Source organism: Calidris pugnax, unplaced genomic scaffold (assembly GCF_001431845.1).
Source record: "Calidris pugnax isolate Ruff unplaced genomic scaffold, ASM143184v1 scaffold371, whole genome shotgun sequence".
Lineage (NCBI taxonomy): Eukaryota > Metazoa > Chordata > Aves > Charadriiformes > Scolopacidae > Calidris > Calidris pugnax.
This window is the reverse complement of record NW_015091373.1, coordinates 188588-203541: the sequence shown is the minus strand read 5'-3', so window position 1 is coordinate 203541 and position 14954 is coordinate 188588. Positions and strand designations below refer to the sequence as shown.

At 46.3% G+C, this 14954-nt stretch overlaps 1 protein-coding gene across 1 annotated transcript in view; it reads right to left on the bottom strand.

The window, feature by feature from the left end:
* ASH1L (ash1 (absent, small, or homeotic)-like (Drosophila)) overlaps positions 1 to 14954 on the bottom strand; it is a 60679-nt gene that overhangs the window by 29513 nt on the left and 16212 nt on the right. Inside the window, exons 3-5 of the mRNA XM_014961297.1 lie at positions 7159 to 7260; positions 3134 to 3875; positions 1879 to 2058 (exon numbers count right to left, since the gene is read on the bottom strand). Of these exons, the coding sequence (XP_014816783.1) occupies positions 1879 to 2058; positions 3134 to 3875; positions 7159 to 7260 (1024 nt within the window). The remainder of the gene's footprint in view (positions 1 to 1878; positions 2059 to 3133; positions 3876 to 7158; positions 7261 to 14954) is intronic.

Genomic DNA, 14954 nt, shown 5'->3' with positions numbered 1-14954 from the left:
CATCTAGTCCAACCCCTCTGCCAAAGCAGGTGCACCCAGAGCAGGTTCCACAGGAACCAGTGTCCTGTGCAACTTGTCCAGGCAGGTTTTGAATGTCTCCAGAGAAGGAGACTCCACCACCTCCCTGGGCAGCCTCTTCCAGGGCTCTGCCACCCTCACAGGAAAGAAGTTCCTCCTCACGTTTAGGTGGAACTTCTTATATTCAAGTTTGTGCCCATTTCTTCTTGTCCTAACCCTGGGCACCACTGAAAAAAGACAAGCCCCATCCTCCTGACACCCACCCTTTAAGTATTTATAAGCATTGATCTTCTCTTCTCTAGACTAAAATGACCCAAGTCCCTCAGACTCTCCTCGTAAGGGAGATGCTCCAGGCCCCTCATCATCTTTGTAGCCCTTTGCTGTACCCTCTCCAGCAGTTCCCTGTCCAGTCTAAACCTATCCTGTTGCAGCTTGAAGACTTTCCCTCTTGTTCTATCGCTAATTACCTATGAGAAGAGACCATCACCAACCTCTCTACGGTGTCCTTTCAAGTAGTTGCAGAGAGTGATGAGGTCTCCCCTCAGCCTCCTCTTCCTCAAACTAAACAGTCCCAGCTCCTTCAATCGCTCTTCAGAAGATTTTATGCTCTAGGCCCTTCACCAGCATCGTTGCCCTCCTCTGCACTCGCTCCAGCACCTCGATATCTCTCTTGTATTGAGGCACCCAAAACTGGACACAATACTCCAGGTGTGGCATCACCAATGCTGAGTACAGGGGCACAATCACCTCCCGACTTCTGCTGGTCACACTATTTCTAATACAAGTCAGGAAGACCAAATCAGACCTCTTTAAGCTTCCAGGGAACTGCAACCCAAAATGTGATGGGAGAGGGAGGGTTTGCCATGGCCTTCTCCGGGTGGTGAACTTGATTCCACCATCATTCTTATGATACACTATTTGAATGTTGCGTGACTATGTACACCAGTGACAGACCAGCCAAATGCTAAAAATATTAGCCCATCTGCTTTCAAACTACATAAGCAGTCTCACTCTGCTCAGACCTAGATCCTTTCTTCCTCAGCGTCTTGATCCTTTCATTAATGCCTTCATTCTGCCATGGAAAGGGAATACACCAGGAGCACTGATAACCCACCCCAGCAGCCTCCCAGCGCTCTCTGGAACATTTTTAAGAGTCTACAACACAGTCAGAAGGTGCCAAATTTTCTCGCCTTTTAATCTGTCAGAAGAGAAGAGCAAATTCTTGAATTCAACACATTTGTTCAAATGGTCATAGAAAACTTTAACTACAAATGGAAGCAGATAAGGGCTGGTTAGGAGGAACAGGAGATGTCCATTTCCTAATGGACATGAGGTTGTGAGCCAACCAGTGGGAAAAAAAACCTAAAAGAATGCTGGATTTTTTGCTCTAAATATCTGATGGAAAATGAGGATTAACTTCACTTAACTGTGAGATGAAGAGGGTGCATATTTGAAATTCTGTCACACAAAAGACGACCAGTTGTCATCATTCAGTCAATAAAAATAGAAACCTAATGGCCCCTTCTATGTAGACACTGTACTTGGTACTTGAACACCTCGAGCTTTCCCAGCACTTTTACTGCCATGATCATCAGGACTGTCGAATGAAGCTCTCTTACCTTCTTCAAGGTTGATAATCAGAAACACTTTCAGATTGCTTGAGACTACCTTCTGACTGGGGTTACATTTTAAATCTTCACTGGGTCAGATTCCGATAATTATCATGCATGCCACTTTTTACAGGCTTGAATTAAGTTAATGGTTTTATTTCAGCTACTCGTTAGTAGCAGCTCTACTATGGCTCTAGCTGAAAGGAGACACGGGAATATCAGACAGCAGCTTTTCAGTGGTGTTACTTACTCTGTTGTTTTGTACACGTCAGAATAGAGCCCTGCCTTCTGGTACTTCTTCTTTGGGGGTCGAGGGGCTTTTTTCTCTCGCTGGGCTAGAGAAGGCAAAGGCTGTTCAGTGTTTTCAGATTCATGCGGTTTCCCAAGGGCATCGTGTGGACTGGGAGGTTCAACTACCGTCTCAGAAAAACTGGAAGAAGAAGTAAAGATTAAAGATTCCTTATTTCTTACCCCAGAGATAATCTTACCATATCTCATTATTCTTCTCTATAATCTGGTCAGCAGAAAAAAAAAGTCACGTGGTTAAGCATAATCATAAGAAATGTATGATCTTTTTAAAGTAATATTACTATTAATTATTACAAAAAAGAATGTTGTCTGTACTGCTAATGTTTATCCTTTGGAGCCCCAGTTGAGTAATTTAGATGGTGGCTCATGCTATCTGCTTCTGTACTCTATAAAAATAGTATGTGGTAAACCTTTTCCTAGGCTTCAGAGCACCACCCAATCCACCCTCTGAACATATGGCTCCAGCAACATCCTGTGAATCTAAGTGCCTGTATTACAGTACTCATTTCCGAAACACAAATGGATGGCTATTTTTCGGAACTATTCTGAAAACATATGGAGGAAGACATCTGGAAGAGTCTGATCTGTTTGCATTGATGACTTTGGGGATAAGCATGTGAAGATCAGACCGAAGACAGGTTTCTGGTGTGGTCCTTTACTGGCCAGTGACCGCAGAGGTGCACACCTGAACTCCTCCCTGCTGCTTCCACTTGACTCTTTATTTGCTGCACATCATCTGGTCTCACCTGACCTTCTGTGCTGCTTTTAAGAATTTGCCTGTAATGCATATGAGTAACACTCTTTAAGGTTCCCACGGTGCATGTAACTCACAGTTCCTTATTCCGCACATGAAGAAGGAACAGTCTTTACTGTGACATCTCATCAGTAAACTTGTTACCAAGTCATTAAAAGTATTCTTCACCAAGACAACCATAGAACTTCCTTCACGTGAGACACAAGCACAAACCCAACAGATGTAGATTACCTGAGATTCCACCCCATTTTGGGGTGTGTTCACTAACTCAGGAAGACCCTTAGCATACTTAAAACTGACATGTTGGTTCCCTCTAAACTGAATTCCTTAATAAGAACAAATGTAACATGCAGAGCTTACAATTGTAAGATTATTTAATGGATCGAAATGTTATATAATCAGTAATGACTATACTGAGGACACAAAACTGTAAGGGAATTACCTCTTATTGCTCTCCTGTTCGTCTTCTGGCAAAGACTTCTGTCTCTTCCTGGCCTGCTCCTCTGCAAGCCACCTCTTTCTCTTCCAGCCTTTTCGGTGATCTGTGTTCAAGTTCACACTTTGCACTACAGCTTCAATCACATCTGTGATGGTATCGGGTCTGAGGTGTAAGGGACTGCTGCTTTCTTGTCTTTTATCTAACTCCTGACTAACCAGTCGAGCTGCCTGGAAAGCCTGCATGGAAACGACTGCCTGCATCGGGTATTTCCTGGGCCTGCCTGGTCTGCGCTTTACAAAGTTGTTCCCTGTCCGTGACTGCCTTTGCAGCTTTTTGGCTTTCAGAATTTTATTGACGTGGTCAAGATTTTTTTTTGTTGCCAAGATCTTGTTGTAATTGCACATTTTCCTAGCTTGTCGTTGCATGGCTTCAACCACGCTCCTCTTGAGGTGGTGTGGGGAGTAGCTGCTGGGCAGCCTGTCTGACAGCCGCGAGACACTGTCGCTGCAGGAGCTGCTGGGAACGGCCGGGGCCACGAGGCCCTCCTGCTTCCCCAGGGCTCTCTCCCGGCTGTGGTTTCGAGCGGGACTGGCTGATGGCGGAGCAGACCCGTTCGCAATGACTGCTTCTAAGGTTTTGTCCAAAGTGGCCTGGCCATCGTGCTGTGCCATGCGCTGCAGTAAGTTGTCCACGGGGTCCTCCACGGCAGCCGTCAGCCTCGCTCCTCGGGCAGGGGCTCCCATCGCTGAAAGGCAGACAGACAGACGTGTACCGAACAGACCCCAGACACCACCAAATATGGCTGGAGCTGAGATACCACAGCTGGACCGACTGACAGCCTTCTATGTCCCGTCACTGCCGTTCAACGACAGGACACCAACTTCTGCAACACAAGTTCTAAAGGGAAAGGGAGCGAGCGATGCAAGTAAGAGGAAAGTCTACATTTTTTATCAGCAGTTTTAGCATATAATTATTTTCTCTTTCTTTACATGCAGTCCCCCACTTCTAATAGCAAAGAGCAATGAGGACGTTCCCTATGTGCGTACAGCCACAACTTTTCTCAACACTAAAAATAACAAACCTTCTGTGCACAGAAAAATTAAGTATTGATAAAAAAGTTGAGCAACACCTGAAATATTTTTAATCTTTTTTGTAGTTTGGAAGTACTGAAACATTTTTTTGTTCTCTTGAAGCTTCTTTATCAAAAAGACAAACATAATGATGACAGAACTGGTTGCAATAAAGTACAGGCTTGGATAAAGGTAAATCAAAATATTGGGACAAAAGAGAAAGGCTAATTTACACAGGAAGTAAAGTTAGATCTCGCTTTTTAAACTAAATGTGATATGCTTTAGAGCTGCAGACTGGTATTTGAAAAAGACAATTTCCAGGTCAACCATATAGATTATACTGTATTAAAAAGGGATTTGTTCCAAACTAAGAGCTTCCCAAAGCTGCCCTGCTGGTTTGTAGCGATAACATTTAATCAGAAGAAACCCTCTTCTTTCTGGAATAAAATGGATGCTGTCTTCTCATAAATATATCACAATTGCACATTAGCATTTACAAAATGTTACTGTACCTGTGGCCAATTATTTAGATCAGATCTACTTAAACTAGCAGGTCCTAGGCTCTTGACTGAAGAGCATATACTAGTGTAAAGGTAACTGTTAAAGAGAAGACAACACTATTTTTTTATAAAAGGGTTTCTATCATTTGACAGGAGGGAGATTATGCATTACTTGACAAAGATAAAGCACAAACAGTTTAAAATAAAAATTTTCTAGTCCTGGTGCTCACTAGTCCAAGTGTGGTACTCTGGAGAAATGCATTCCTCATTAAGATGCCAAAGTCATGAATTTGCAAGTGGAAAAGAAAACGTGCTTCAGAGAGTGCACAATTGAAAAGAGGAAAAATCAGTGTAACATGTTCCAAAAATCCTCCTATGAACAATGTTCTTCCTACAGGGTGACAAAGGAGCAGAGAAACATACTTGTCAGGTCACTGCTCTATGCCTAACTGCAATCGCTTGGAAAACCTGGCAACCTGAACAACTCGGAAAAAACTGGAAGGATTTACACTTTCAGCTTTCAATTTTAGATGAAATAATGAAGATAAATTACCCTTTGGTTTCTTATGGTCTTTAAATCCACATTGGGCTGGCGCTGAGGGCTGCTCACAGAAACCCCATCTGTTTTGCATGGTGAACTCTGTGAACAGCTGCGTCACCCAGCAATAACCAAACCTCACACCACCCCATGGGTGTCCCCGAACCAGCCCTTCTATTTGGAAACCGACCCGAACGGACGAGAGAAGCGAAGGCCAGGATCCCCAAAGCAGCTGCAGCCCGGGGCAGGCACAGCTCCCAACTCCCAGCCCTCGCTCACAAAGCTCTGACAAATGCACTGAAATCCCACATGCATTCCAGACCTACGGAAAATATAACAAAGACTGGTCTTTTCAGCTGCATCATCACTTCAATGACTTTGAAGTTGATAAACTTGTGATTCATTTCATTCCTATGCTCTCCTGCACAAAATATGCCTGAACTTTTAACACCTTCCTATCCACAGACACCGATTTGCAGCTGCCCCTTTAAAATGAGTAAAAGAAAGTTAAGGAGAGAGAGGAAAAAGAGAGACTGCTTCCTCAGTGCAGCTGACTTCCTTTAGCATACGCTGAATAAAGCATCTGTTTTAAGTATCTGTTTAAAGGGAGGAGGAAACAGCAGTTTTGGCACATTCTTCCTATACAGAAATCATAACTAGTTCTGTAAGCACTAATCCTAAGGATATTTACTACAAATTTGCAATCAGCTTCAGTGTCTAAGAACAGTTGAGTTCTGCCAACAGGAGTTCTTTCTACAACTGGGCTTCTCACAAAATTGGTCAACGCTACAGATTTTTTGTGTCCAATGACAGGAAAGCTCACACCACATCTTCATGAAAGGGACTGCGAACCCCTGGTTTTGTACCTGGCTGACAACTTGCCAGGAATCTACAGGAAATGAACATTTTCAGATCTTCCCTCTGACAATTTGGTCAATGGATCTGACAGTTTTGTAGGTGTGAAAATGTGACAGAGCAAGGCGGATGCATTCACACAGTGTGTCTGCCCCAGTCTCACCTCCTCACAAAAGGAAGCACAAAACACATCAGGAGCATCTTCCCCTTCCTCGTGAACAAAGATGGATGGACTTCCCCAAGCAGCAACCTGACCAGCGTGTCACCCTGTGGCTGAGAAAGCCAGCTCCCTCAGCATGCTTCTGGCACACATTTGCTCAACTTCACCATGAGTTTGTGCATCTGAGACTCGGTCCTCACCTGACAGAACTGATGAGAATGCTGCCAGTGTTCCCACGCCCTTCAGTACTTCCATCGCTCTCCTACTGTCATCTCTGACCTGCCCAGGGCCATCCACAGCTGCTTCGTTAGTGATGACTGGGACAAGCCGCTTCTCATCCTCCATCACCTCAGCAGGATTCTCACATGCTACCACGAAAATACGACAGCACACCCTGTCTTGAGATCCTAACAGTTATCCCTGCAAGGGGCAGAAACCCGTCTGCCTTCAGCGCAGAAGTCAAGCTCTTCCCCGTGAAGGAATTAATCTATTCATTTAATTCATTGACTAAACGTAATGTCACAGGTCTTGCTAGCATTAAAGCATTGAGCTTCATGAAGACTAACGTGGTGAGGAACCAAACTCCATTCTGCCACAGCTATGCTGCTGTTCTCTAAGTGTCAGAGCAAGTTTCCCTATTCTACAACCAAATTTGCAGCACTTGCATCCTAAAACGTAAGTGGAAAAACTCGGTGTCTCCATGAACATATTGCTGCTGCTAAAGCTCTCACAGCAACACTGACTGGGCTGTCTGTAGCAGCAGTGGACCCAAAACCAAGGCCACCAAATATGAACAACCTGGTCTGGCGGGAGGTGTCCCTGCCCAGGACAGGGGGTGGAATTAGATAGTCTTTAAGGTCCCTTCCAACCCGAACCATTCTGTGACTCTCTGAAATATTACTTGCCTGTAGAAGATGTGTTCTCAGATGTTGATCTCTTTCTGGAAGGGCTGCAATTTGCGCTCTCTGACTGCCTCTGGGAAGGTTTGTCCTGTGTTGGCAAAGTGCCTGAAAAACAGATCAGGGAAGAGAAATCCACACAAACAAAATCATTTCAGTCTGGCAGTGCCAATTCAACACACTGTAAATGCTAAATAGTCAAACTAAGATTACTTTTTTTCAGCTTTAGGAACACTTGCTTGCTATGATCCACATAGGTGGAGAAGGACAGAAATGGACCATCAAGAAGGAATTTCTCCCAGGCTAATGGCACAGGTAGGACAGTAAACCAGCCATGAGAAAAAGCCACTTAATATCATCAGCACATTAGGTTTTAGGTAAAAAAAGAAAACAAAACCCCTATATTCCTACTTTCCAATGAATCCCCAGCTTCACTCCTTGATTTTTACAGAACAGTTGAGTTTGGAAAAGACCTCTGCAGGTTATCAACATTTCTGTTCAAATCCAAGTCAACTACAGCAGGTTGCTCAAGGCCACCACGTTCAGTTGGGTTTTCAACATCTTCAATGACAAAAACTCCACAACCCAGAGATCAATCACCTTTTTTCTTATGTATGAACAGAATTTCCTGTACTTGTGTGGGTGCCCGTTGCCTCCTGTCCTGTCACTGGGCACCACTGAGAACAGTGTGGCTCCTTCTCTACTCCCTCCTCATTCTCTTCTCCAGATGTTCCAATCCCAGTTCTCCCAGTCCCTCTCTGCAGGACAGACGCTCCAATCCCACAGTCATCTCTGTGGCTTCTCACTGGCCTCACTGCAGTATGTCCAAGTCTCTCTTATACTGGGGAGCCCAGAACTGGGCACAGCACTCCAGATGTGGTCTCACCAGGGCTGGGTAGTGGGGAATAATCATCACCCTCGACCTGCTATTCGTCACACAGCCCAATGCTGCTCCTCCTAACAGTCTTTTCAGCCCATTCCACCAGCCAGTGATGGTCCCTCTGAGCAGCGGCACAATCACCCAGCCTGTATTGCCTGACAAATTTGGTGGCCTTTTACCATACTGCCACACACTTGGTGGACAAGGGCAGAGCAACTGATGTCATCTACCTGGACTTATGCAAAGCGTTCAACACTGTCCCACATGACATCCTGGTGTCAAAATTGGAAAGTCATGGATTCAATGGATGGACCACTCGGTGGATAAGGAACTGGCTGGATGGCCATACTCAAAGGGTTGTGTTCAACGGCTCAATGTCCAATTGGTGGCCAGTGACAAGTGGTGTTCCTCAGGGGTCAGTACTGGGACCAGTGCTGTTCAACATCTTTGTTAGAGACATGGACAGTGGGATAGAGTGCACCCTCAGCAAGTTTGCCCATGACATCAAGCTCGGTGGCATGGTCGACACACTGGAGGGAAGGGATGGAATCCAGAGGGACCTGGACAGGCTTGAGAGGTGGGCTTGTGCAAACTGCATGAAGTTCAACCAAGCCAAGTGCAGGGTCCTGCACCTGGGACATGGCAACCCCAGGCACAAATACAGGTTGGGCAGAGAATGGCTGGAGAGCAGCCCTGAGGAGAAGGACTTGTGGGTGTTGGTGGATGAGAAGCTCAACATGAGTTGGCAATGTGCACTGGCAGCTCAGAAAGCCAACCGCATGCTGCATCAGAAGTGTGGCCAGCAGGTCACGGGAGGTGATTCTACCCCTCTGCTCTGCTCTTGTGAGACCCCACCTGGAGTGCTATGTCAAGCTTTGGAGTCCTCAACACAGGAAAGACATGGACCTGTTGGAACGGGTCCAGCCATGAAGATGATCAGAGGGATGGAGCACCTCCCCTATGAAGACAAACTGAGAGAGCTGGAGTTTTTCAGCCTGGAGAAGAGAAGGCTCCCGGGATACCTCATTGCAGCCTTCCAATATCTGCAGGGAGCCTACAGAAGAGCTGGGGAGGGACTCTTTGTCAGGAAGTGTAGTGACAGGACAAGGGGTAACAGTTTTAAATTGGAAGAAGGGAGATTTAGATTAGATATTAGGAATAAATTCTTTACTGTCAGGTGGTGAAGCACTGGAACAGGTTGCCCAGGGAAGTTGTGGCTGCCCCAGCCCTGGAGTGTTTAAGGACAGGGTGGATGGGGGTTAGAGCAACCTGCTTGGGAGGCATGGTGCCTGCCCAGGGCAGGGGGGTTGGAACTCCATGATCTTTAAGGTCCCTTCCAACTCTAACCATTCTATGATTCTATGATCCACCACCCCTCTCAGCTCCATCATCTGCAGCTTGCTGAGGGCGCGCTCCATCGCTCACATCCAGGTCGTCACTCAGGAGGTGAAATGGTACTGGGCCTTGGGTTGGTGCCCGGGGAGCACCATGAGCAAGTGGCTCCAGCGGGGCCTCGTGTTGCCCATCACAGCCCCCCTGGCCTGGCAGGTCCAGCCGACTGTCAACCCACCCCTCCTTGTAACAGCTTTTCTCTTCCACTCCTCAGGCAGAACTGCTTCATGCAAGACACTATAAACTGTGGAGAATTGAAAAGATAGAAAAAAGTTCTTAAGAAAAAGCACTTCTCTACACTCTGTGTACTTCCTGTGAACTTCTCCTTTTTAAGATCCCGTCACAAAAAAAAATAATTTAAAAAAACCTTGCTTTGGTCAGCCATGGCAACTATGTAAAACCCCAGGATCTAACCAAAGGAGCGAGACCGTTGTCTACACACAAACAACGGTAACGCATTATTGGATTTCAGGCAGAAGATATTTCACTATAGGCTCTGAATGCACAGGGCTGGCTGTGACTTGCTAAATTGTTAGATATTGGCTCGTCACTGCGAGACATCACCAGGCAGTGGCAATCACTACTTACCATTACTTCAGTTAAAATAAATTTTTAAAAAGCTATACAAATCTGATGACTATTGAAAGGTTAAGGGACAAAGCTGGTAACGGCATCTTTGCTGATAAGACCTATTTCTGTTTGTTTTCTTACATATACATATTTTCTATCTGTAACTCCTTAAACTTTTAGAGAATCCCAATTACTCTTGAAAGCAAAGGTTGGAGGATTTGTTAAAATGTCACAGAAAAATCTGCATATTGCAGTTATGAAAATGCTGAGATATTAAAAATTCAGTATATGTTAGGATAAAACCCTTGGTAGGCAAAAATGCATATGGCAGTGTGCAATGAGAATGTGCACAGCAGGGATATCTGTAGAAGGTAAAATCTAGAATGTGTACTTAAAAATAGACTTTCATTCCTTCCTTTTGAAACATCATTCCTGATAAATGAGACTCGTGCTGCATGTTCAGTTCTGATCTCTTTCCTCACTGACTGACCCAAAGAGACACGGGAGCGGGCCAGGAACTCATGCTTTAGATCAAGGCTGCAAATAAGCAGCCATGCAAATGACCTGAACAGAGCTCCGGAGGTGTGAGATGACAGGAGAATCCTGGGATGCACCAAAATGATTTTCCAGAAATCTTTAGGAAAATCTCCTCTGAGATCCCATCTTGCCTCAAAGTTTGGATTTTTTTTTTTCAAACATGGGTGCTATTAGTTCATGGTGTAACATCTACATGGTGTAACATTCCTCTATCAATCGCCTTTCATTGCTAGAGGAATAAACAATATCACTTTTACAAACATTCTAACTTCTCAACCAGGCAGAGGACTAGTTTCATTCTCCGTTTGTTTTTGATGCTAGGGCTGCTGGACGTTATCCCAAGTTGCAAAGCATCTTCCTGGCGAAGATTTTCTGACTGTCCTGCGTGGCACCCTGCTGTGGGGATGGTGCTGGCGGGCTCTGACAGGGGGCTCCTGCCACCCGAAGTGGAGCCGCACGGGATGACTGCTCTCATCAAGAGCAATCAATGGGAGCTTTTATTCCAGAAGGAATTTCTCTCCTAAGAAATCACTAAGATGCCTTGGTTCATGAAGTGTAGATTGACACAAATACCCTGGGACCTCAGAGGAAAAAAAAAGAATATTTACATCAGGAATAAGCTCAGGAATAGGCGATGAACAGGAGCGGGGAGCGGGGGGCTCGGCTGGGGGAGCTGCCAGTAACGGCCGCTGGCAGGACCGCGTCCATCCCCGCGGACCGAGCGCTCATTCCCGTCCCGGCTGGCGGCCGAGCCGGGGAGTCCCGCCCGCGCTCCCGGCGGCACCGGGACGAGCGCGCACCGCAAGCCGCTCCGACACGGCCGGGTCCAGCCGCCGCCGGGTGCCCGGGGCTCGGGCGCGGCGCTGCCGGCAGAGGGCGCCACCACCCGTCGGTCCCGCGGGGTCCCCGCCCGGTGCCCCCGCCGCCGGTCCGTCCCCCCGAGGGCTCGGTCTGGGCCGGGGGGAGGCAGGGGGGGCTGGAGGGGCTTTAAGGTCCCTTCCCACCCAAACCAGTCTGTGATTCTGAGAGGGCAGTGAGACCTTCCAACTGTGCTGACCCCCACCGAACGGCTCCCCTCTTTTTTTCCCTTTCTTTCCAGGAATTGTGCAGTTTCTGATAAGCCAGCAGCCGGCTGCCACAGCTCCTGGCGTGAAGCCACACAACTTCAGTAAAGACCACTGTGAACTTCAGATGGACAGGTAACAGTGTCCTCCAAAGATCTCCAAGGCAAATGTTACAGCTTCGTGACCTTCCTCAGCGTACCTGTGTGGGCGCTGTCTGTACCAACAACCAGCCTGGGGCACATAAACTTCCACCTGAACTTCATTTCCTGTGAAATACCGACCTTGGCTACAGTCCTCTTGGCCAAAACATGTACTTTCTAACACAGCTTGGACACGGGCAAGCTCTGAAAGCATCACAGAACAAATGGGAGAGTTAATTCAACCAGGCAAGGTTTACACTCAGAGTCCACGGAAAGGAAGCGTCTTTTCCATATGGGATACTTTGAAATAAAATACCATGAACATCCCTGTGATCACACAGAACAACTTCAGAAGACATTCCCCAGTGCTTTAACTGCTCAGATTCTGTGTTCTCTCCACCATGCACCTAAATTGCATCTGGTTTAATAAAGAAACAATCTTTGATGCACCACAGATTTTTTTTTTCTCCATCTGTGCAATTTTCTGAAGTGCCCAAAACCATCTCAGTCTCTCACGGTACTAGTTTCAGAATCCCAATTCAGCACTACAGGTAAAACCAAAACACATCAAAACAGACCATGCAACTTCACCCTGATCTAAAAAAAAACCCCAAAGCCAGCCTTTTTACTTCACTGGGCTTTTTCACCAGCCGTGGTTCTAAACGCGCTGATGCACTGCCCACACACGATGAGCACCAGGAGCTCCTTGAGGAGATGGACACAGAGTGGGAAAACCCGCTGGTTTCCAGGGCAGGAAACGCTCAGCGTGTGAGGAACCAGTCACACCGCCTCTCGGAGGAGAGCAATTCTGAGACTTCACCAGCAGGTGAGAAGAGCTTCAAACTTCTCTGCTTTGCCCCTTAATTAGGTTGTTCCTCATAAAAACCCAAGTCAGATCATTCACTGTAATGGAAATCCTCAGGAAATCCCCAGAACTGCACGAGCTACCACAACCAATTCTTCACTCCTCGCAGCCAAATTTAACTCTTTTGGTGACCCAGCACTTTGAATTTTTCTTTCCATGGCTGCAGAAGGAGCAATCTCAGAGCTCTATTGCTTTCTATTCCTGACAGCCCTCCCCCCCTCCAGTTTTAGCAATATGCAACAGAATGAAGTATTATGAACTTAGCGTGGGGAGTAGGACTTGGGAGGCAATCGTCCCCCTGTACTGGTGTTCTGGGTTGAGAGACACAGGACTAACTTTTCTTCTAATGCTGGGCAAAATTGCACTTTTAGGAGACTCTAGTGTCTGAATTTGTGAAAATATTTACTTTATAGCCAGCCAGGCTCTGTGGGATTCAAGGTTTTAGTGTTTCTGAGCTTTGCCAGGTGCAGGGACGAGGAGGAGCAAGGCCTGGGCACTTGACCCAGGCTGGCCAACAGGATTATTTCATACCATGAACGTCATATTCAATATAAATTAGAAAAGTTTGCTGCGTAGCTCTCTCTCCCTTGATGGCAGGGGGTCCAGAGAACTCCTTGCCCCAGTGCTGGAACCCTGAGCCCTTCCCTTCCTCCTGAAGCCATTGAGCTCACAGTGTCCGCCATTTGCTGTCCCTGTGGGGAGTGCACAGCTTCCTGCTGACAGAATTGGCTGAATATAATTCTTGCATATCAGCAAGACTTATATCAGCATCGGAATTAATACTGGTTTCTTAAGTATTATTGTTAATTATTTAGTCTTAGTCTATTAAATCTATTTATATTTCAACCCTTGTGTTTCTTTGTGTTCCCCAATTCCCCTTTCCGGGTGGGGAGGGCTCATTGGGTGATAACATAATTGTCTAAATGGTAATAAATTGTTATGGGTTTTCTCAAACCGTAACAACTGGGCACTGGTGAGGCCCCACCTCCCGTGCTGTGTCCAGTTTTGGGCCCCTTACCACAAAAAAGCCACTGAGGTGCTGGAGTGTGTCCAGAGAAGGGCAACGAAGCTGGTGAGGGGTCTGGAGCACAAGTCTTGTGAGGAGCATCTGAGGGAGCTGGGGGTGTTCAGCCTGGAGAAAAGGAGGCTGAGAGGAGACCGTCTCCCTCTCTACAACTCCCTGAAAGGAGGGTGTAGCCAGCGGGGGGGGGTCAGTCTCTTCTCCCAAGTCACAGGTGATGGGACAAGAGGAAATGGCCTCAAGTTGCACCAGGGGAGGTTCAGATTGGATATTAGGAAAAATTTTTACATGGAAGGGGTTATTAAGCCTTGGAATGGGCTGCCCAGGGAAGTGGTTGAGGCACCATCCCTGGAGGGATTCAAAAGACGGGTTGACATAGTGCTTAGAGACATGGGTTAATGATGGGGGGTGGTTTTTTTTTTTTTTATAAGAGTTAGGTTGATGGTTGGACTAGATGATCTTAAAGGTCCCTTCCAACCCAGACAATTCTATGATTCAATTCTATGAACTCGTAAAGGAATCCAGCCAGTTCCAGCTGCCCTTAAAATAAAGCAGTAAAGCATAAAACTCCCAAATGTCAAAGTAAATCACAGAGAAAAAACCCTTCTGTACATACGTAGCCAGAGCAGGGGGTGGCAGGAAGCACCAGAATGGGACTATCACAAGGAAGGGAGGAAGATGAGAGGAGGAAGGTGAGGGGGTGTTATTTGTTGCTGGGAGTTAGCTGTTCACTTGGCCTTTGGTGTGTGAATTGTTAGTCACAAGCGGTTTTGGACAAATAATTTAAATTTCAAGGGAGAGGGGAGGCAACTCCTAGGAGGAGGGAGGAGAAGCTCTCAGCCTTCCTTTACACAGCAGGAGCATGTAAGAGCATGAGCCCCACTTCTCTCTTCTTCAGGTTATCTTTGTTATGTGGTCCTTAACGTGTCCCTGGCAATTATGACAGAAGTGGATAAGATGTGAAAATTATTTCTACAAACATCTGTAATAATAAAGCAGAGCGTGAAGTGACACTTAAGTCAGTAGAAAAAGTCACGTATAATGTAATTTCTTCAAGTCCTAAATTTCACATTAGATTTTTTTTTCTTACTATTATGCAAATGGCAAAGTTCACAGTTTCAGAGTGGAGGTCTTTGCCTTAAACAGCAATACTCCTCATCGCAATTTTCTGTGTCTACAGTCTCAGCTAGCTCTGTTTCGTCTAGATAAGACGAATTTCCCAATCACAAATGGAGCAGTCGTCGCAAGGTTTGGTCTCAGGCATTTCCAGCATCATTCAGCAACTGTTCTGAGGTCCTGCTAAAAAGCCTCATGTCAGGGATCAAAAGCTATA